Source organism: Triplophysa rosa, linkage group LG2 (assembly GCF_024868665.1).
Source record: "Triplophysa rosa linkage group LG2, Trosa_1v2, whole genome shotgun sequence".
Taxonomy (NCBI): Eukaryota; Metazoa; Chordata; class Actinopteri; order Cypriniformes; family Nemacheilidae; genus Triplophysa; species Triplophysa rosa.
The window spans coordinates 4,572,043-4,595,348 of record NC_079891.1 but is presented as its reverse complement, the minus strand read 5'-3'; the positions used below and the strand labels follow the sequence as shown (position 1 = coordinate 4,595,348).

The 23,306-nt window shown below is 42.9% G+C and overlaps 1 protein-coding gene across 2 annotated transcripts; it reads right to left on the bottom strand.

The window, feature by feature from the left end:
* Positions 1-2,424: 2,424 nt before the first annotated feature.
* LOC130564364 (NACHT, LRR and PYD domains-containing protein 3-like) lies at positions 2,425-21,477 on the bottom strand. 2 transcript variants are annotated; one of them, XM_057350381.1, is made up of 6 exons: positions 19,508-21,477; positions 18,957-19,130; positions 15,424-15,597; positions 15,148-15,321; positions 4,295-4,341; positions 2,425-3,674 (listed from the first exon to the last, which is right to left on the bottom strand). In XM_057350381.1, exons 1-6 carry the CDS (start codon positions 21,244-21,246, stop codon positions 3,109-3,111), a joined length of 2,874 nt encoding a protein of 957 aa, XP_057206364.1. In that variant the 5' UTR covers positions 21,247-21,477; the 3' UTR covers positions 2,425-3,108. The 2 variants fall into 2 exon arrangements, with proteins under 2 accessions (XP_057206364.1, XP_057206356.1); XM_057350373.1 differs by having other exon boundaries at positions 15,148-15,336; positions 19,508-21,362.
* Positions 21,478-23,306: the final 1,829 nt, after the last annotated feature.

Genomic DNA, 23,306 nt, shown 5'->3' with positions numbered 1-23,306 from the left:
ATAAAAGAGAACGCAGAATGTTCTTGTTGTAGTAATGCTTTATTATGATCGAGTGGAAAGGAGAAAATGATGTATTAGCAAGAACGGCATCTGTTACCCGAGAGGGCAGCATTCCATTCCATCAGATAAGGAGTTGTCTGTTGCAGGCCAAGCAAAGGAGAAAGCAGCATTGAAGAAGACTAATAATAAAGAAGCAGGTGGCATGACAAATGATAAAGGCGTTGACTAATCTCAAAATGACATCAGAAGAGTGGAGGCTTGAGCAACTTTCTATAAAAGACTGAGCTGAGACTATATCATCAGATTCTGATTCTTTGGAACAGACTCTCCGATGCTAGATGCCTACTGGGTTGCCTTGAGCATTAGACTTGCAGTTTTTATGCTTTTATTTGTTACAAGTACAGAATATTGATTGTAACCTTCACAATTGTTATTAATAAAACCTATAATTATAAAACTACAAGTCTGTTGACTGACATCTTTGAAGTATACGGACAGCTCATGGAAGAGTCTTCTGTTACAAGGAGTAGGTATATCTCAACAGATACTTATAGCCTATGACAGATTTGACTATCTTTGCCTACCCTGAGAATAAATACTGTAGGAAATAGGCAGAGGGTAAATTATATACTTAACAACAATACCTGTGGATCACTTGCCTGTATACCTGTGGATTACCAACCTGTTTATCTGTGGATTATCTCCTTTATGCCCTGAGGACACTAAAAACTGTTACAAGGTATTTGTGGTGTGGCTCGTCTTGTATCTAGTAGGAATGGTGACACAAATCCACTTTTTAGATGTGACGTGTAAATGTGAAACAATTGTACACATTTCTAATCCTGTTTACATCAACAAACTCTGTGAACTAAAATATGAAAATTATTTCCAGGGATGAATTTGATAGATCATAATTCCACACTTGCGATGTTTGTTAGTAATGATCTCAACGTGTTGCTGCTAAACAGAGATATTGAAGTGAGCTGATCAGACACTATTATAATGACAGGTGATATAAAATGACTCTCAAAGTGTGGATTATATAAACACTGTGAGAGTTAATTTAACCCTTTTTAACACTGGCGATTTTGCTGTGTGGTAGCCTATCTCTTGTATACTGACAGGTGGATCTTACAGACCTTGTGAAGATTATAAAGATATTGTATATGTATCCCATATGGCATTAAAACTGATAACTCATTGCTTTCTCTGCCAACAGCTTCAATGACAAACATGGATATTTGAAAACACTGAAGCCATTAATAATAATTAAATTAACTGAAACATTACACATTACAATTTGTAAGGTAAATTAATTTTCTGCTTGAATTCTTTTACACGATTTTTAACAGCAGATGTCGCCAGCATGCCGTGTTTCGAGAATTTCAAAACAGCGGGTGCCACTCAAATGGAAGGCTGCATCCTACAAAGGTTTTTACACTTTCATTATTGACAAGATCATATCACATGACTTCCTCGTTTGTTGCAGTAGTGGATTACTATGTAAAAATTATTGTTTTTTTATTTTACATTTAAAATGTAAAGTAGGCCTATAATGTAACAGTAATTTCACATTTTCACCTTGATTCTCATCTCCAAAAATGTAATGTTAACTCCATAATAAAATGTCTGTTATATTTTTAGTCCGGAATGATTCCGGATGAATTTTTGATGATAAAATTTTAATCTTCAAAAAAGAACAGGTGGATTCCCTGGTCAGAAGTTCTGTACTTCCTGATCAACATTACGAGACCCAGCAGTTTTGTGGCCATCTGATATTCTGAAGGAGTTTTAATAACATTAAAAATAAAAATCCACACATAAAAAAGAAAAAAGCTGTCACTGGGACGGTATTGCCATTTGAACTATTTTCAATTGGTGTACAGATATATGTATTCACTGAAAACGTTTTTTTTTTAAATTACTCAATTAATGCACATCGGTTCCAGACGACATTAAGTTTTTATAACATAACTTTTCTTGCAATTAAAAAAATCATGTTAAAAAAACTTAAATCGTGTGGAACCGAGGTACATGATTAAATTGAATAATTCCAACAAACCTTTTTTTCAATGTAATATGTACTCACAGAGTATTTACAGAGTATTTTCAATACGAAGTACAAGTAGTTTTTTTTCCATCTTTTTGGCAAGTGACGAACTTGCGATTGGATGGGGCCATAATTTATAGCTTCGCCTCTGGTACAAAACTTACATCAACCAGTTTGGCCATTTTAAATAGAAAATAAGTCACAAATGCTGACTGCACTCCAACAAATACCGCACTAAAGAAACGAAATGATCTTCATACAATAAAATAATACAAATCTTAAATGAGAGAACAATAACAAAGAAAAACAAATCCAAACAAGAAAATTAAAAGAACATTAGGTAATAGTAGGTAGAAACTATAACATTATATGAATGAAAGAACAAATGTACTTTAATCATCGTAAAAAAACTACATTTCAGTGACACCCGTTCACAAACAAATGCACATTTTGCATGCACTAATAAAACAGTCAATGAAAATGTGTTAATTACTTATATAAAAAAGAAATAACTTGTCACATCTTTTAACTACTTAAATACTTATTTTACTTTTATACATTGATCATTCAACAGTCACCAGTCACAAATAAAATATTGTGTGCAGATGCACATGCTTTCATTTTGCCTTGGTCTCCTCCCAAAAATGACCATATATGGTTCTTAAAACCATCATTTTTTATGATCTCACTGCATATATGATCAGTAAATCCTCACACAGCCCCTGAAAACACATTTTCTCTGTACATCTTAAAAATCTGCACACACACTCAACAAACCCACATGTCTAAAGAGCAATAGTAATTTTTATAATGTTGGGAAGAGCACAGAAGGAATTAGCATAAGGATACTGTCTGACTGTCCACCCTGTTTTAACGTAGGCCAAATGGTGTCTAAAATGGATGCGAGAAGGGTACTATCCATTCTTGTTCTGGGCATGGATGGCCATCCATGAACATGATTTGTGAGTCTCATAAGATTTCCATCTGTAGCAGAAGTGAAGACTACATCTCCCATCATTCCACACCACGGTCATCACACTGTCATCAAGCTATGCTCATTATTTGTTATTGTTTTGGGACCTATAGTGATCAATGCAGCACAGAGAAACGGAGGAATCAGTATAAATCCTGAATCCAGCACACAGTTGTTCTGTGAATGTGGAGTGAAATGTGTGTAAGTGTGTGAGTTTGTCAGAGACGCTGTAGAAGGACAGAGTGCCGGCCAGACGGTCTAGATAAACTCCTATTCTGTTATACGGGGTTGAAGGAGCATCTATATCAGCGCTGTTTTTATTGTGCCAAACAGTGAAAGTGTCATCAGTGCAGTCAATGCTCCAGGAGTTCTCATTAAATCCAAACCTACAGTCATCACCTCCTCCTTTCCTGTTGATTCCTTTGTGTGTCACAGATATAACAATTCCTTTCCACCCACTCCATTCAGCCACCCAGTAACAGCGATCAGACAGACTCTCTCTACACACAACCTGAGGCCAGTAATCAAATCTCTCTGGATGATCAGAATATGACTCCTGCTCTTTTCCCAAACGTGAGACCTTTCCGTTCTCTTCAGACAGACATAGATGAGTGTTTACTGTGTTTGGATCCAGTGTGAGATCACAGGCATCTGCGCACAAAACAGAGATAGGAGGAGACAACATTTACACAAAAATGATATTGTGTTTGTTTGTTTGCTTGATTGTGTGTGTGTCTGTGTACCCACTTAATTATAATTTTATAAAAATTTGTACACAAAAGTGAGCAAGCCTGACAGATCCAAGCTAACTTTCACTTTGGGGATCTCTTCATTTTTAAAAACACTGTCAAAATATAGTAAACAAACTAAGGTCTGGGAACAATGGCTGTTTTAAATGGCCAAAGATCACTCAAGAGGCCATATGACTGACAGGTAAAGCAACCAATCGTGTTTCATTTTGGGACACGTCATTGTAAGTGGCATGGAAATGTCCCCAGTAACAGACCGGTGTGCATTTATGAACGTCTCTAAAGTTGATAACAACTTTTATGACCTGAATCTAGCATACTTTTCCAAATTCTGTGTTTAGTAGATTATTATGAATTCTTATTGTAACTGATGTAAACAACAATATTCTTTTTCGATCACACAGCGTTGTGTTATTTCCTGGATATCATGGAACTCAACCAATCAGACGACGACTTCAAATCTGCTGAAGTGTTCCAGTTAAGTGAGCCGTATTGCATCATTGCATGTGTGTGTGCACTTACACTTGTGTAGTCCGGCTCTAATCCTGACCTCTCCAACATGATCCACACTATAAAAAGAAAGTCACATTCTGTTTATACTGAATTAAGCACCAACAAAGAATATTTAAAGGTATATTAAAAGGATATGGTGCTTGTGAAACTTCTAGAAAAGTTTTAAAGTTGTCCGGTTAGAACAATAAAGTATTTAAATAAAAATGCATTAAGCACAGTTGTCCTCCGAAATTTTTACTTAGAGACAATCTCAATATTAAAACTGCAGATGGGAGTGAAAACTGCTGCTGTTGATTTATTGACAAATGCTCACATTAAAAACACAAGCGCAATCTAAGAGCAGCGCAAATTAGCACAGGGTTTAAGACATGGTTTTTTTGGGCATTGAACAATGCTGCAAAAATACTCAACTCAGCAGCTGTACATAAGACATATTGACTATAAGCAAAACAATTAAAGTTGTACCTGTACAAACAAGAAAAAGGTGAAAACACAGAAGACAGACATACCCACATACAAAACACTCCACACACACAAATACCAGTACAATGACGAACGCAAACCTTCATTTAATTAATCCCCTCCCACAAATTTTGGGAACGGGAAACTCCTACAAATGCATATAAGGTCAGTCACAAAAACAACAGTGTCCACACCCTTTCAGTGCTAATTTTCACTGCGTGTCTTTAATAAATCCCAAGAGTAGTTTTTAACAGCAAAAGAGGCGTTTGCGCTGGCTGTTAGTAATCTGTCGTGTTTTACATGAATGCTGATTGTAACGGTTTCAGCACCACCGGCCACGCCCCCCATGTCGTCACCGCCAGCTCGCTTCACCCGTTCCCTCTCCCCGGAGTTCTGAACTCGGTTTCCCAGCATGCACCGCACATCCACCATTTTTGATTAGTCCACACCTGCATCACATCATCAGGATTCTATTTAAGTTTGCACCTTTTTGTTCTTCCCTGTTCAGTCTTGTTGTCTTCACTGCAATTCTTTACCCCGATAAGTATACTTACCTGTTTTTGAAATACTTACCTGTTTTTGGATATTCCTGTTTTTGAAATACTTACCTGTTTTTGGATATTCTTTTTTTTGAAATACTTACCTGTTTTTGGATATTCCTGTTTTTTAAATACTTACCTGTTTTTGGATATTCCTGTTTTTGAAATAAACTCCTTTTTCTTATCTACCTCCGTGGTGTGCTCTCCGTCTACCAGAACCCTGACAGTAGACTGAACCACACACCATGACCACACCACAGACTTCTCCCGGTCCTTCACCTCCAGCTCCCTCTGATCCCCTCTCTGAACTGGTCACCCTACTCCGGAACCAACCCGCACCTGCACTCCTTCCGTCTAACCCACCATCGGCGTCTAGTCCCATGGCCCTACCCAACCGATATACTGGCTCCGTGGAGGAGTGTAGCGGGTTCTGTCTCCAATGTGAGCTCTACATACAGTTGCACCCCGGTCAATTCTCCACGGACAAATCCAAGGTAGCCTTCATCATCTCCCTCCTGAGCGGTAAGGCCCTGAACTGGGCATACGGGATTTGGCAGGCCGGAGGACCACTTACCACTAATCTGAAGTCTTTTCTTGAGCACTTTAAAGGGGTCTTTGGCCAAGCAATGGATTACCTTTCGGTGCACGATCTACTGCTGAGGCTTCGACAAGGACGCCTTTCAGTGGCGGATTATGCCCTCCAGTTCCGCACCCTTGCGGCGACCAGTGGATGGAATGAGCCGGCGCTTGTCTCGGTCTACCGCCAAGGGCTACAGAACTCGATCCGATTACACATGGCCATCTACGATGACTCGGTCGGTCTGGAGGCTCTCATACAACGATCCATTAGTATCGCCCAACGTCTGTCAGCCTGTTCGCCGTCATCACCCGGTACATTTCCTCCACGGGTTACGACCTCTGCTTCCCGGACTCCTTCAGACCCAGAACCCATGGATGTGGATCGTTTTCGACTATGTCCTGAGGAACGTACACGGAGGCGGAACCTTAACCTTTGTCTGTACTGTGGAGGGTCAGGTCATCGCCTAGCCGTCTGCCCCGTCCGTCCGGCTCGACCAGCGGTGAGTTCTATCCATACACCGGCCTCCTTACCTCACCTTGCTCTTACCCAAGTGGTCATTATTGCACCTAACTTCTCTGTTCCAGTCCACGCCCTGATTGACTCTGGAGCCGCCGGGAACTTCATTTCTCTGAATCTTCTTACTCAGTTGGGCTTCCCGCGCCTAAGGAATGGGAGGACCATGTTTGTGCAAGACATCCTAGGAAAACCGCTGGGTCGAGGTCGGATCACACACCATTCCCCACCCATCACCCTTCACATCTCTCCCAGGCATACGGAGAAGATCTCCTTCTTGGTACTGGAGGGGGGTCCACCTCCGATATCGTCCTGGGACGACCCTGGCTGATGGAACGTCAACCTATCGTGGACTGGCGCACTGGCATCATATCCGGATGGGCGGGTCGCCCCGCCAACACCAGGGTCCCAATCAAGGAGGAAACTTTCCTAAAACCGGTACTACCCATCCTAGCCACTACCGTCGAGAGTCCTGAGGTCCTCAACTCCGGGGAGGTTCCCGTAGATTATCGGTCGTTCCAGGACGTCTTCTCCAAGCTGAGGGCTACGGAGCTGCCTCCTCACCGGCCATGGGACTGCGCCATTGAGCTGCTGCCTGGGGCCACAATGCCCAAAGGAAAGATCTATTCCTTGTCCATCCCGGAGCAGAAGGCCATGGAGGAGTTTATCGAGGAGGCATTACAACAAGGTTTCATCCGACCGTCTGTCTCCCCTGCCGCGTCAAGCTTCCTCTTCGTAGGGAAAAAGGATGGAGGTCTTCGTCCCTGCATAGACTATCGGGTTCTCAATCGTCACACCAAGCGCTTCGCCTATCCTCTTCCCCTGATACCTGCCGCCCTGGAACAGTTACGCCATGCCACATTGTTCACCAAGCTGGATCTAAGAAGCGCCTACAACCTGATTCGGATTCGCCCAGGTGATGAATGGAAAACGGCCTTTGTGACTCCCAACGGTCATTACGAATATAAGGTCATGCCCTTCGGCTTGGTGAACGCCCCAGCAGTGTTCCAGAGCTTTATGAATGAGATCTTCCGGGACCTGCTGGGGAAATTTGTTATAATTTACCTCGACGATATACTTATTTACTCCCGCTCTCGACCCGCTCACGTTACCCATGTCTCCATCGTCCTCCAACGCCTACGCCAACATAAACTATACCTGAAACTCGAGAAATGCCAGTTTCACCAATCCACCATACAATTTCTGGGTTATATCATCTCTTTCAACCAAGTTACCATGGATCAGGGGAAGGTTGAGGCGGTCCAGAACTGGTCACAACCCCATACGGTGAGGGATTTGCAGCGGTTTTTAGGATTTGCTAATTTCTACCAGCGCTTCATTGCTGGATTCAGCTCTATTGCAGCTCCCCTCACCGCCATGACTGGAAAAGGCTCGAGATCCCTGTCCTGGAATCCCGAAGCTCTCAAAGCTTTTGACCAGATGAAGCAAGCCTTCTGTACTGCTCCTACCCTACTTCTACCCGACCCAGACCTGCCTTTTCTCGTGGAAGTGGATGCCTCTTCGACCGGGGTAGGAGCGGTGCTCTCTCAGCGGCAGGGGAAGCCTCCTAGACTCCATCCATTTGCCTTCTTCTCCCGCAAGCTATCCCCGGCGGAGTTAAACTACGACATCGGGAATAAAGAGCTCCTAGCCATCAAACTGGCTCTGGAAGAATGGCGACACTGGCTGGAGGGCGCAAACTATCCCTTCACCGTGATCACCGATCACCGTAACCTGGAGTACCTCAAAGAGGCCCGGAGGCTGAATTCTCGTCAGGCCCGTTGGGCACTCTTCTTCTCACGGTTCGACTTCAAAGTGACTTACCGACCTGGCTCGCAAAATGGCAAAGCTGATGCTCTCTCCAGACAACACTACGTCACCCCAGATTTAACCGAACCTGAACCAGTGCTTCCTCCAGCCCTGTTCGTCTGCCCCATCCAGTGGGCCCTCGACCGGGACATCGCTGAACTCCAACATCCTACTCCGCCGGGAGGTCCAGAGGGTAGGATCTTTGTGCCATCCGAGCTCCGCACTACTCTCGTGGACTCTGCTCATTCTGTTCCGGGATCAGGACACCCAGGCAGACAGCGCACCCTCTCGCTCATCTCCGCCCGATACTGGTGGCCTGGGATGACTCAGGACATCGCCCGATTCGTCAAAGGATGCTCAGTCTGCGCCATCGCAAAGACACCACATCGCCTGCCGGAGGGAAAACTACTCCCATTGCCCATACCCCAACGACCGTGGTCTCACCTCGCAGTGGACTTTATCACCGACCTGCCCCTGTCTGACACATTCACCTGTATCCTGGTGGCAGTGGATAGGTTCTCCAAAGCATGCAAGTTGATTCCCCTCACTCAGCTCCCCACTGCACTAGAGACGGCTGAGGCCCTGTTTACCCATGTGTTTCGCAATTACGGGCTTCCTGAAGACGTTGTGTCAGACAGGGGTCCCCAATTCATCTCCCGGGTCTGGAAGGCCTTCTTCGGAATACTGAACATCTCGGTGAGCTTGACCTCCGGATATCACCCTCAGGCGAACGGCCAGGCTGAGCGGAAGATACAGGACATCGGGAGGTACCTGAGATCATACTGCCATACTCACCAACACCGCTGGCACCGTTTCCTACCCTGGGCGGAGTACGCCCAAAACTCCCTTCGACAGACCTCAACCGGTCTCACCCCGTTTCAGTGTATCCTAGGATATCAACCTCCCCTGTTCCCCTGGTCTGGAGAACCCTCATCGGTGCCAGCTGTCGATCACTGGTTTCGGGAGAGCGAGAGGGTCTGGGACTCAGCTCACCACCACCTCCAGCAGGCTATCCGCAGGCAGAAGCTCCATGCGGACGCCCGAAGATCCCCAAAACCCCAGTATGCGCCAGGGCAACGGGTCTGGTTGTCCACAAGGGACTTACGCCTGCGACAACCCTGCCGGAAGCTGAGTCCCAAATACATCGGACCATTCCTCATCACTCGACAGATCAATCCCGTCACCTTCCGCCTCCAGCTGCCCAAACACTACCGGATCTCCCCCTCTCCCCCTCCTTTCACGTTTCCCTTCTCAAACCCTTTATTACTCCTGTTTCTGTTTCCTCTACAGACCCTGCTGTAACAACAGATCTGCCTCCTCCTCCACCACCTCTGGATGCTGCCCAACAGATCTTCAGGGTAGAGGAGATCATGGACTCCAGGAGACGGGGAGGTCACCTCGAGTACCTAATCAACTGGGAGGGCTACGGACCTGAAGAACAATCCTGGGTACCACGGATTGACATTCTAGACCAAGCACTCCTACGAGAGTTCCACCAAACCCATCCTGAACGTCCGGGTCCTCGACTTCGAGGTCGACCCCGTCACCCTGGTAGGTCCGCTGGAGCGGACCATGGAGGAGGGGGTACTGTAACGGTTTCAGCACCACCGGCCACGCCCCCCATGTCGTCACCGCCAGCTCGCTTCACCCGTTCCCTCCCCCCGGAGTTCTGAACTCAGTTTCCCAGCATGTTCTTCCCTGTTCAGTCTTGTTGTCTTCACTGCAATTCTTTACCCCGATAAGTATACTTACCTGTTTTTGAAATACTTACCTGTTTTTGGATATTCCTGTTTTTGAAATACTTACCTGTTTTTGGATATTCCTGTTTTTGAAATACTTACCTGTTTTTGGATATTCCTGTTTTTTGAAATACTTACCTGTTTTTGGATATTCCTGTTTTTGAAATACTTACCTGTTTTTGGATATTCCCGTTTTTGAAATACTTACAAAAGTATTTGGTGTGCTCTCTGTCTACCAGAACCCTGACACTGATAAAGTAATCGGATTGATATGTGTGTTTATATGTTACAGACTTCAAATCGGATATGATCTCTTGACATGCACACATACACAAATATACATGCTGTTTCAAAATGGGAATTGTAGGCATCCTTATACCATTGCTTGTTTATTTTGGGAGCAGGCTTATTTCATCCTCAGGAAAGATGACGTGCACATGAAGCTTTAAATGTGCTGGACTTCATGCTGCACAGCACATACTTATCAGTATATGACATTTGAAAACATATAAAGCAGGTATTTTAATATCATGCACCTGTTGGCCTGTGCATAGTCGAATGCTCTGTTTATATTTATTAAGAAACCAGAGTCCGAAGCAAAGAATGGTGGGACAACATTATCCTGCATCCCTTACAAATAAGTGTAAATGAGAATTTTAGAATGACACAACAGTCATTTTCCTCAATAACAGCTTGTTCTGTGCGTCACGTGTCTTTACGCCATTACGTACAATAATTTCAACTTCACTGCACATTTACATTCAGTTTTCAATCAAGTGACTACATGTCACATCAAACGGATTACAATACTGTAGATATAAGCCACCCATTACAATCAAGATTGGTGTTCATTATTACACCAAATGCCAGTAAACATAAAAAAGTAGAGTGCAAGAATGCCTTTGATGGTTGTTCGGTTGTGTCGTCATCCACAGTTAAGAACCTGGGTGTGTTGCTAGATAGCAGTCTGTCGTTTGATAGTCATATCTCAAATGTGTGTCGTTCATCATTCTTCCATCTTAGAAACATCTCTAAACTGTGGCCAATGCTTTCTGCTTTAGACGCAGAGAAACTTATTCATGCAATTATGACCTCAGGAATAGATTATTGTAATTCATTGTTGGGGATATCTCCTGCAACGCTTCTGAATAAACTCCAACTGGTTCAAAATGCAGCAGCCAGAGTGCTCACTAGATCAAAGAAATTTGACCATATAAGCCCAATTGTGTTATCATTGCACTGGCTGCCTATTAAGTTCCGAATAGACTTCAAAATCCTGCTAATAACTTATAAAGCATTGAATGGTCGAGCGCCTCAGTATGTCTGTGAACTATTGTCAGATTACAATCCATTGCGCACACTGCGGTCGCAAAATTCTGGTCTGTTAATAGTCACCAGAATATCAAAATCTACTAAAGGTGGTCGATCATTTTCATACTTGGCTCCTAAACTTTGGAATAGCCTCCCCAGCCAGGTTCGGGATTCAGACACACTCAGTCAGTTTAAATCAGTTTAAAACTAGACTAAAAACTCATCTCTTTAATATAGCTTTCACCTAACTCACTGATAACACTGTTAACTCACTGTAAGCAGTCTATGCCGCAATATTGTTAGCTTGTCAGAACCGAACACACACACATCCATCATAATGTGTCACTTTCTTACACTTTCTGTGAGCGGCCTCTACGCTAATATCAGTTTTTTGCTTTTCTTGTACCGTCCTCGGGTTCCCGAGGAAACCACAGGTCATCAGTTCAAGCTCCGGTTGGGATGGGAAGTCCACCTGATGGCAATTGTAGCCACAACCTAGGATCCCGAGGGCACCAGAAGTCGTCAGTCCAAGCTCAGGTTCTGGCCTGATGCTCTTCCCAGTCCAGTCAGACGCTTATGATGATGGGCAATTCACCTGATGACAACTACAGCCACAACCTACAGTCATCCAGAACCAAAATAATATTGGACAGACCTAAATATCTCTTTTTATCCATCCTCACTAGTTCTTTCCTCTATTCACTAACCAGCCCGGCGAACTATTTCCAATGAATCTCACAGTTTACAGTAGTTCTCTCTTTAGTTGCAGCAGTGCTATTTTAATATGCCAGAGGAGAACTGGCTCTCCCGTTGAGTCTGACCTCTCCAAAGGTTTTTTCTACACTCTTTGTCATGGTCCTGCCTTCTTGTTCAGGATTTTCTAGTCTTGTGGCAGGATCGTGACAGATCCCTTATGTTTTGTGTGAGAAAGTCATGGTTTGTTTATCATTGACATTCCATGTGCTTTCTCGTGTCTCGTCATTGGCCCCGCCCCTCTCGTTTCCCGTATTGCCTTCCTGCCGTGTCTCATGTTCCTCACCTGCCCCTCGTTAATTATCCTTCGTTTGTACTCCCTATAAAATTCCCTCGTGTTCATTGTCCTGTGCTCATTCGTTGTACTTCTACCCTTTTGTATACATCATAGATATTTGCTGTGTGACCTAGTCCCTCGCCTTGTTCCTGTTCCCGTCAAGTGTGTGTATTCTTTGTTTATATTATTCTGATTAGTTGGACCTTGTTTGTCTAGCCCCTTGTGGGAAGTCTTTGTTTTATTGCATTTTTGTCTATGTTTAGTTTTGCCCCATCGTGGGTGTTTATTTTTTTATTAATAAATCCCTTCGTTAACCCCTTCACCTCTGGCTGCCTGCAATTGGGTTCTTCCCTCACACAACCGTGACAGAACGAACGAGCCATCATCGAACTCAGCAGGCAGCATGAATGCTGGACGGTCCCACCTAGCTGGACGGTCCCACCTAGCTCGCCTCCTCTGTGGAGTTTGCCAGGGGAGGGAGCGTGTGGACGAATATGTGGAGAGGTTCCTGGACGTCGCCGAGAATGGCGTCTTTGGGGAGGAGGAACTCGCGGTGCTGTTCAACTCCGGTCTCAGGAATCCACTTTCGCGGGCGGAGATGAGGGCATTGAGGCCGCTGGACTTCGACGCCGTGTGGCTGTCTGCCGTGGAGCGATCGGAGTCCACAGTCTCAGCATATACCAGCTACCCATCTCCGCTGGTCACGATCCCTGAGGGTGGTTCCCTGCAGATCAGGGTTGTGGGCACCACCACGCCATCCTCCTCACCCTCTGCAGCCTCTCCACCGTCCAACAGCCTTGTTGGCAAGCGTTGGAGGTGAGAATCCTGGGGGTCCACCTCCGAAGAGTCCCAGCCGGAGCCAGCCGTACCGTCACATCCTGCTGCACCGGCTGGGATGGAGCCTGCGCTGCCCGCCGCTGCCTCTTTTTCCTCAGCCGAGCCACCCGCCTGGTGGTTGGCTGAAGAAAAAGAGGCCGCGGCGGGCAGCGGGGGCTCCATCCCAGCCGGTGCAGCAGCCGGCGTCACAGCCGGTGGTCCAGCCGGCATCCAGTTCAGTGTCCAGTCCGGCATCCAGTCCGGCGTCCAGTCCGGTGTCCAGTCCGGCATCCAGTCCAGCGTCCAGCCCGATGTCTAGTCCAGTGTCCAGTCCGGTGCAGCCGGCGTCCCAGCCAGTGTCCAGTCCGGTATCCAGCCCGGTATCCAGTTCAGTGTCCAGTTGTGTGCCCAGTATGGTGTCCAGGCCGGTGCAGCCGGGATCCAACCCGGTGCAGCCGGGATCCAGCCCGGTGCAGCCAGGATCCAGTCCGGTGAAACCGGCGTCCCAGCCGGCTTTCCAGCCGGCGTCTCAGCTGGCCTTCCAGTCGGCGTCTCAGCCGGCCTTCCAGCCGGCATTCCAGTCGGCGTCTCAGCCGGCAGTCCGCCCAGTCCCTAGCCGGGTCCAGCCGACAGCCAAGTCGGCCGCCGCTAAGTCTCCCGGGACTCCACCCACGCGAGCACCCCCAGGGACTAAGACTGTTCCCCCGAGTCCCAACCACTTTGAACTGCCCCCATGAACCCTTTTTTTGTCCCACCCCCCCTCCCATGTTTGTTATTTTAATTGTACCACCCTAACCCGTGTATCATCCTTGCTTGCCTGCCCCTAGTTATGTTTACTATGTTTGTTTGGTTCTTGTCACTGTCCCAGTCGGTCTTGTCTTGTTAGTCGGCCCCTTGGTGAACACCTGGGGGTGTTCATTAAGGGGGGGGGGCTCTGTCATGGTCCTGTCTTCTTGTTCAGGATTTTCTAGTCTTGTGGCAGGATCGTGACAGATCCCTTATGTTTTGTGTGAGAAAGTCATGGTTTGTTTATCATTGACATTCCATGTGCTTTCTCGTGTCTCGTCATTGGCCCTGCCCCTCTCATTTCCCGTATTGCCTTCCTGCCATGTCTCATGTTCCTCACCTGCCCCTCGTTAATTATCCTTCGTTTGTACTCCCTATAAAATGCCCTCGTGTTCATTGTCCTGTGCGCGTTCGTTGTACTTGTACCCTGTACCTTGTACCTGTGTATTCTGTAGACCTGTGTATTCTGTATACCGCTGTTCCTCATATGTTCACCGTGAGTTCCTGTTGTTATGATTCTGTCAGTCTTAGTAAGTGTCTAGTTCAGTTTTGTTCTTGCCTAATGTTATGTAAGTCCAGTGTTAGTTAGTCTATGTCCTGTCCCTTGTATTATATCTTGTTTATTCTGTTATACCCCATCGTGGGTCTTTGTTTTGTGTTTCTTTGTTTAAATAAATATCCCTGTTAACCCCATCACTTCTCCACGCAAACCGTGACACTCTTATACACATATACATCTATAGTGGAGTTTTGGTTCCTTGACACATTACTCACTGGGAGACAGCTTATTTAGTTCAATCCATTAATATAACACACATGCATGTTAACATATTTTAACAAATATATTATTTTCACACTTTTTGGTATTATTGCAAATTGTTCTGGTATACTGTAATTTTAGGCTCCAGTCCTGATAACAATATTTAAAATAATAATATACCTAAATGAAATATATTTCGATTGAATAATTTATAGTTTCTGACAATCCACTGACATAAGTGTACATTGCGTAGAGAAAAACTTGCAATAACACCATATATCTTAATACCGTATACTCTCTTAAATTTTTCCCTTAGTATTATTTTTATTAGATTTTCATTATGATGTCTGTAAAGCTGCTTTGCAACAATGGAAATTGTGAAAAGTGCTATATAAATAAAATTGAATTGAATCAAATTGATATAAACGGAATACAGTGGTCCATGTAAATGCAGTAAATGACACATATCCATATGAACAGAATTGATCTTTATATTATGTTTTAATGCCACGTATACCTGATATTATCTAGTTTGCATTGTTTGTCATCCAGCAGATCAGAGAGCAGCTTCATTCCTGAATCTCCTGGGTGATTGTAGCTGAGATCCAGTTCTCTCAGATGTGAGGGATTTGATCTCAGAGCCGAAGCCAGAACAGCACAACCTTCTTCTGTCACCATACAGCCAGATAACCTGAAGAGACACACCCTAACATCAAGGATAAACTGGGGTCTGCTGAAGCACCTAGGTGGTCAAGACGAGAACATATTTGAGCAAATATGTCTTCCTAAATACCTCAATTTCTCCAGTTGACAGTTTGGACTCTTCAGTCCAGCAGAGAGCAGTTTTACTCCTAAATCTTGCAGGTCATTGTTACTCAGGTCCAGCTCTCTAAGTGAGGAGTCTGGTGATTCTAGAGCTGCTGCCAAGCCCTCGCATGATTGCTCAGTGAGATTACAGTAGGCCAATCTAAAGAGAACAACAAAAACCTAAAATGATAACACAGCTGTGAAAAAGAAGAACCTGGTGCCAGCAACATACAGCATGAGCCACTGTGTTTCAACCACAGCAAATTGCTCCAGATAATTTGCTCTAAATAATGGAGTGACACTCTTCTCATTAAAGCTGGACTTTTTCTCAGCTCTGATCTATAGACCAGTAATCTTCAACTACTTTTCTTTGAGGGAAAGTTTCCAAAAGTATAAATGGATATGGGCTAGTTGTTTTGACCATATCCTTATTTCTTCTATTATTTTGTATTTCTGTTATTTACTGCATTTTGTTACTTTTATGCTGTTTTTGTTGCTGTTACTTATAGGTCATATATTAAAACATGCACACAAATATTGAATCCAGTATCTTTGCCTTTTCATGATATTTAATTAAAAGGGATATTGTCTTTTTAGTTGTAGCCTATTTTATATTCCTGAATGTGTTAGTTTACCCTAAATGAAATGGATGTTAATTTACTCACCCCCAGTCAATCCAAGATGTGGGTGGCATTGTTATTTCAAGAACACAAAACAACATTTTTTTCAACAGAAAAGTTATTCCTGCCCTTTGTGATGTTAAATTAGCATCTTATAAAGTGAATCAATTCATCTGTGCAAGAAACTGAACGCTATTGAGTTCCTATCGCATCTTCGGGTGAATCGCATTAATTTGCCCCACGTACTTAGAAGTGCATATCCTTTGTAGTGCGAATTCTGGAGGGAGATGGACTGCTGTTTCTCTTAAATATAGCAGCATTTTCATACATAATGAATGCAGTAATAAAAACAACACAGTTTTTCCTTTATCTGAGACAACCGTTCACGTGGTGTACCCTTAATGCAGTTACTTTCAAAGGCACAAGACTCGTTTTGGAACACAACCTATCGCGTGCGCAAACCGACTGTCTGCTGTGGATTGCCAGTAATAACGTTGTAAATAACATTAAGTCCTTGGACAGACCGATCAAACCGCTTCATAAGACGTCAGTATATCGTTATGAGCTGTGGGAATTTCTTCTGTATTGGTCTTTGTCAGGTGACGTCACACTAGCGAGAATCGAAGTGCATTATGGGTAATGGCCGCCATTTGTAAGTTATCAACGCCGAGATGGTCTGTCTTCTTCATTCAATTTCGCTTCATTTCAGAGATAAAATCTCTGAGATGAAGAGATAAAAGTTCTTGTTGTGTAATATGTTTTAATACTTGGACACATGATAGAAACAGCCGAAAGCTTCCGCACTAGGAACGATTTTTTAGGTTTCCCACTTGTAATAATATGTAATATGTAATAAAACATTCTGTTATGCATTTTAACCCAGTGTTGCTTAAGTATGTACAATACAGTATGTACAATGGAATTTTCATAAATGTGTTTTTGATTGTTATCAGTATTACTTGACAGCCAAATGAATTACAGAAAATGTTGAACAAGCAGGGTAAGGTTTATTGGTAATGTTAGACACTCACATGATGTATATTGCTTCCAATTGTGTGTAAATATAATTAATATGTAACATTTTTATACCGCAAAGAAGATAGTAATATCCAAAAATGAAATTGGAGGCAGCAATGCCAGGGGCTCTCGACTATTTTGCGGCCAGGTAGTATGGATCTGTGTTCTTAATGAATGACAAATTACATAAATTACGGTTCCTGACATCTTTGGTGAGATTATTTCGTTACCGCATGTACTTGGTTTACTTGTGTTTCTCCAATATGATGGTTTAATTGGTCTTTACTGTACCCCTCTGTATACTTTCAGTTCACTGCTCAATGCAGCGATACCTCCAAAATGGCGCCTCAATCACGTCACACACAATAAACCCACATGACTGACAAAGACCGAATAAATGTAGCAGCATTTTGGACTTTCAAAAATGTGGCATCTCAGGACGTGCATTTCTTAAAGCACACCGTTCTTCTTAAAGTCTCTCCACTTATGTTAACTTACTCAAGTTAAGGCGGGCCAGATCAAGATGATTGGCGGGCCGCCAGTTGACTAGCCCTGCTATAGATTGTGTTAGCGCTGATGTGTTTGTCTGCCGCTGCTCTTCAGTCTTTCAGTCATTATTATTATAGTAATTTTTTTCAGCCCAGCCTAGAGATGGTGCAGCCCTGGTTTTCTCATTAAGGATCATGCCAAATTAGATTCATAATATTGACCGATTATGGTTGCAGTTATGCCCTTACATGATTGTCAGCCACTTGGTCCTGTTTTATTTTACTTTGAAAAATCAGGTATTTGATTTTTAATGTAGATGAAGTGTTCTGGTTGCAAACTAGATGTCTCCAATGGATTGCTTCTAATCTAAAAGGATTTTTTGTAATTTAGGAAAATGTTCCTCTACATCAGCTCCTTTAGGCGGGATACCTCAGGGGTCAATTCTAGGACCCTTATAATTTTTTCTGCATATGCTTTGCTGGACACGATCTTTGAATGATATGACATGTCTTATTGTTATTCAGACAAAACACATTTTATTTCAGTGTGCTTATACAAAAAAATATTTGGTAAAAAAATATTCATTGGGAATGCCCCAAATTGCTTTAGGCACTGACTGTAAACAATCTCTTACAGTTAAAAGACAGCACAACTGAAGTTTTAATTCAACTCCTTCTGCTTTTCCCTCAGATGGACACAATTTGAGAAATTTAGAAAAAACGTTTAGTCATTTAACAGCGCCCTTGTTTCGAATCTCCAAAAAAGTTAATGAATCCATCATAAAAGTCATTCACAGGACTCCAGGGTGTTAATAAAAACTTTTTGAAGTGAAACAATACATTTGTAAGTAAAAACTTAACTTAATATTTTGAGTGTATTTAGCCATAAATAGGTTGCTTTAGACTTTGGACATATATAATTTCATAAGCATTCTTAGAATGAAAGAGCTTCAAAGGTTAGATGTGTGAAGGTGGCATGCCGCTATTACATGCATACATTTCTCATCTATAAATGTTACCTGGACTGGTAGATCTCTATGTACTGGAGGAATTTTAGACCCATCACAAATTTTAAATACAGTCCAGTGTTTCCCAATCCTAGTGCTCGGTGTAGCCCTCCCAGAATGTTTTAGATTTCTCCCTATATGAAACACCTGATTCAACTTATCAGCTTGTTAGTTTGTTAATTAGGGAGACATTTCTAACATTCTGGGGGAGGCTGATGTGTTGAATCCGGTGTTTTATATGGGGATACATCTAAAACATTCTGGTAGGGGTGACCCGAGGACTAGGATTGGGAAACACCAAAATAAACAGATGTTATGTTGTGAATGGTAGCTTTTTCATTTCTGTGTGGTGTAAGCACCAAATTAATGTTTAGTTTTACAAAATACCTTAGTGTTTCTAGTTGACAGTGTGGACTTTCCAGTCCAGCAAAAAGCAGCGTACTTCCTAAATCCTTCAGGTCAATGTTACTCAGATCCAGCTCTCTCAGGGGGGACTTTGGTGATTGCAGAACAGAGGCCACACTTTCAAAACATTGAACAGTGAGATCACAGCCTACAAGTCTGTAAAAGATGTAAACACAATATAAGAATTTTGGTGAGATGATTTCTGTATTTGTTACTTAATTAAATCAATTAAATATATCCATGTGTAACTGTACAAATTGCATTTGCATTTTTTTATTTTTTTATTTTAACTTGTGTTTGCAATAATGTTTTCATAGTTGTGGACACATTATGAAAGTGCAAATTTTGTATTACTTTCATTTCAATATACACAAACATTAAATTTCTGCATAATCTTGTATAGAAAGGAAAATCCATTTACAATTGTATTTCCCATGGCTATGGATAGCAATAGTAATTACATTCTTTGCTTTTCATTTGCTTTTTTCATTTAAAATTCAAATGGAAATGTAATAAAATACATTAATACTCACAGAGCTTTTCTGCAGTTTATCACAGCTGGTACCAGTCTCCATTTGCCTTCCTGTGTTGTGTTGTATTTGTTGAGGTCCAGCTCATCCAGCACCTCCTCTGACATCTGAAGCATGTAGGCTATTGCTGAGCAGTGGGAAGCAGAGAGTTTATTTTTTGAGTGTTTGTCTGATTTCAGAAACTCCTCAATCTCTCTGTAGATGGACTGGTCGTTCATTTCAAGCAGACAGAGAAACAGGTTGATGGATCTGTCAGCTGTTAAACATTCATTAGCTATAATTTTGCATTTAATGTACTGTGCAGTGTTCCTGGTGGTCTCTGAGGTGTTCACTGTGTGTATCAGTAGATCCTGTAAAAGTGTCTGATTTGACTCCAGTGAGATGCCCAGCAAGAATCGCAGGAAAAGATCCAGATGTCCATTTTCACTCTCCAGGGTATTATTAATTACTGCTTCTATTATTTCAGAGAGAGAGATTTCCTCATGTCTATACCACTCTACATGCAAAAACACATAGAATGCAGCCAGAAACTCCTGAAAGCTGAGATGAATGAAGCAGTATATTTTCTTCTGAAAAATGACAGATTCCTCCTTAAAGATCTCAGTGCAGATGCCAGAATACAGTGAAGCTTCAGTAATATCTATGCCACACTCTCTCAGATCCTCCTCATAGAACATCACATTGCCCTTCATCAGCTGTTTGAAAGCCAGTTCAGCCAGTTTCACAATCACTTCTCTGTTGGACTGCAGGAGTTTCTCTGATTCTCTGTCATCATACTTCTGATTCTTCAAATTGATCTGAATCAGCAGGAAGTGGATGTACATTTCAGTCAGTGTTTTAGGGATCTCTGCGGTGTGGTCTTGATTCAGGACGTTCTGAAGCACAGTAGATAAGATCCAACAGAAGATCGGTATGTGACACATGATGTGGAGGCTTTTCACTCTTTTAATGTGTGAGATGATTCTGTCGGCTTGATGCTCATTGCTGAGTCTCTTCCTGAAATATTCCTCCTTCTGAGCGTCATTGAATCCCTGGATTTCTGTCACACGTGTGATGTATTTAGAAGGAATCTGATTGGCTGCTGTTGGTCTGGACGTGATCCAGATGTGAGCAGAGGGAAGCAGATCTCCTTTGATCAGGTTTGATATCATCACCCCTACTGATGAAGACTTTTTCACGTCAGAAACCTTTTCACTATCTGTAAAATTCAGTGTAATTCTGCATTCATCCAGTCCATCAAAGATAAACACAATTTTACACTCGTTATAAATCTTTAGATCTTGAAGTTCAGGATGAAAGTTAAGCAGAAGTTTGTGAAGACTGTACTGCTCATCTTTTATCAAGTTTATCTGACGGAATGGAAGCACAAACATGAAATCTACATCCTGATTGTATTTTCCTTCAGCCCAGTCAAGAATAAACTTTTGCACAGAGACTGTTTTTCCAATTCCAGCGATGCCTTGAGTAAGAACAGTCTTCATTTTTATTTTATTCTGTCTTCTATTCTCTTTACATGCTAGTTCAGGTAAATGTTTAAATATGTCATTGTAGTTTATTTGAGTGTCTTGTAAGTGTTGTTTAAATGTTTGGGTAGTTCTCTCCATCTTTAAAACCTCATGCTCTTCATTCACAAGTTTTCTAACTCCATCTATGATGTAAAGTTCTGTGTAAATCTTATTAACCAAGGTTTTGCTTTCTTGTAGTTTGATTCCCTCAAATAAAGTCTCATACTTGTTCTTCATGTTGAATTTGTGAATGTCTTTGACTCTCTGTAGCACATCATCAACTGTTTGGGGAGAATCATGCTGGGGGCGTTCAGTCTTCTCCAGCAGTGTGTGTGTCTGCAAATTTGAATCTGTTTCATGCTGCCCCGTGTGGATTTGACAACTGGAGTTGGTTAAATATGAATCTTTCTCATCTCTGCAGAGACAGTAACATAAAACAAGACATAGCAACCAAACAAAGATAGATTCGAAAGAGATTTGATTTCTTCACATATAACACATACATTTTTAAAGACATTTAAAAAAAATACTTGTAGAAATACTTTGAGGAATAGGTAATCCAAAAATAAAAATGATCCCATAATTTTCTTTTTCTCATGCCCTCACTGTCAATGTTAGTTTTAGTTTATTTGTTTTTATTATGCGTCCTTGTGTTTTCATTAATTTAACTCATTACCCATTTTTTTATTTTGAAACATCTGAAACTAGAGAGCTCCAGAAAACGTTCCAGAGAGCTCTAGAGATATCCACGGTTTGACAGGCGTAATGCCAAGTTAAGTTCTCATAAAATAAGACAGTTCTCATGTAGCCGAGATTGGACGAGATGCCAGGCAGAGAGGGTGATGCAGCCACCGAGGGGGAATGGACACCTACAGTAGGAGACTTAGGACATCTAAGACCCTGCAGAATGCCCTTCAGACCTGGTTATGAACTGAGGCCCTCCATCAAAACCTATGTCTTCAAGCAGACCAAAATTTCTGAAGACACGGTTGTGGATCAGCTAGGTTGTTTAAATGCAAGTGGTAAAACCTTTAGGGGGATTAGATGACAGAACTATGACCAGTGCACAGGTATGGCTGTTGGAGAGGTGTGACCAGGGAGGATGTAAAATGAGGGGAGCTTGCCATAGGGAATATGATCTTCTCACCCATTGTCTGTTGAATGGGCGAGATGGTTTTTCAGAAGTTTCAACTGATTAATGGATTTAGGACAAAACATCAGCTTTAGAGTTATTTGACCCTGGATGGATATAGTAAAGTCCAAGTCAAATGGGTGACAAAGAGGGTTCAGAATATGTCTGGGATTAAGACAATGGACCTTTTATATGTATTTAAAACTTGGGGTGATATAAGAATAAATACGAGGTCCTATGAACCACTGGTGCCAACTTTATGGTGAGCAGTTCTCATAATATCAGACTGGCGGTGCGGTAGTGGCATGCAGCGGCCGCTCCGGATACAAATTGGTGCTATTTTTATATTTTTTTGTCTTTAGCTCGACTTTTAACAGCACATGGATATCGGAGCTCCCGGTGCTCGTGTATACCATTGCCAGACACTTCTAAATTTGAGAACCAACACAGCTATTCTGCATGATGATCCACTGGAGAAGCTACGTGATCTCGGCTTGCTGCGGGGACAGGGCCTCCAGCCCTTGTGGCCGCCTGATGCCCATAGCCTTGTTTCATGCTGATAGAAAGAGAGCTCTGGGCGGTAAGGCTCGTGGCGGTGGCTTGTGTGTTTACATCATAATCAGAGTATACGTTCCTCCCAGCGCTAATGCTAAAGATGCGCTCTGTGAACTGTATGGGGTTATTAAAAGCTGCAGAATTCAGTGTCAGGGCATCCAGGACATCACCAACTACAAGACAACACTACCTGCCTGTAACAGTGATGCCACCCTCCCCGATATGCTGAACAACTTCTACGCTCGGTTCGAGGCACAAAATGGTGTGACGGCGAGGAAGACCACCCCTCCCCCCAACGATCAGGTGCTGTGCCTAACCACGGCCCATGTGAGGAACACTCTACAACCCAAATCAACCCACGAAAAGCTGCTGGACAAGACAACATTCCTGGCAGGGTGCTCAGAGCCTGTGCACACCAGCAGGCAGATGTTTTCACGGACTGAACAGCAACATTGTTCCGAAGTGCTTAAAGGCCACCACAATCATCCCCGTGCCAAATAAATCTTCAGTGTCCTGCCTCAATGACTATGGTACCATTGCACTTATCATGAAGTGCTTCGAGAGGCTCATCATGTGGCACATCAAGACCCTGCTGCCCCCCTCACTAGAC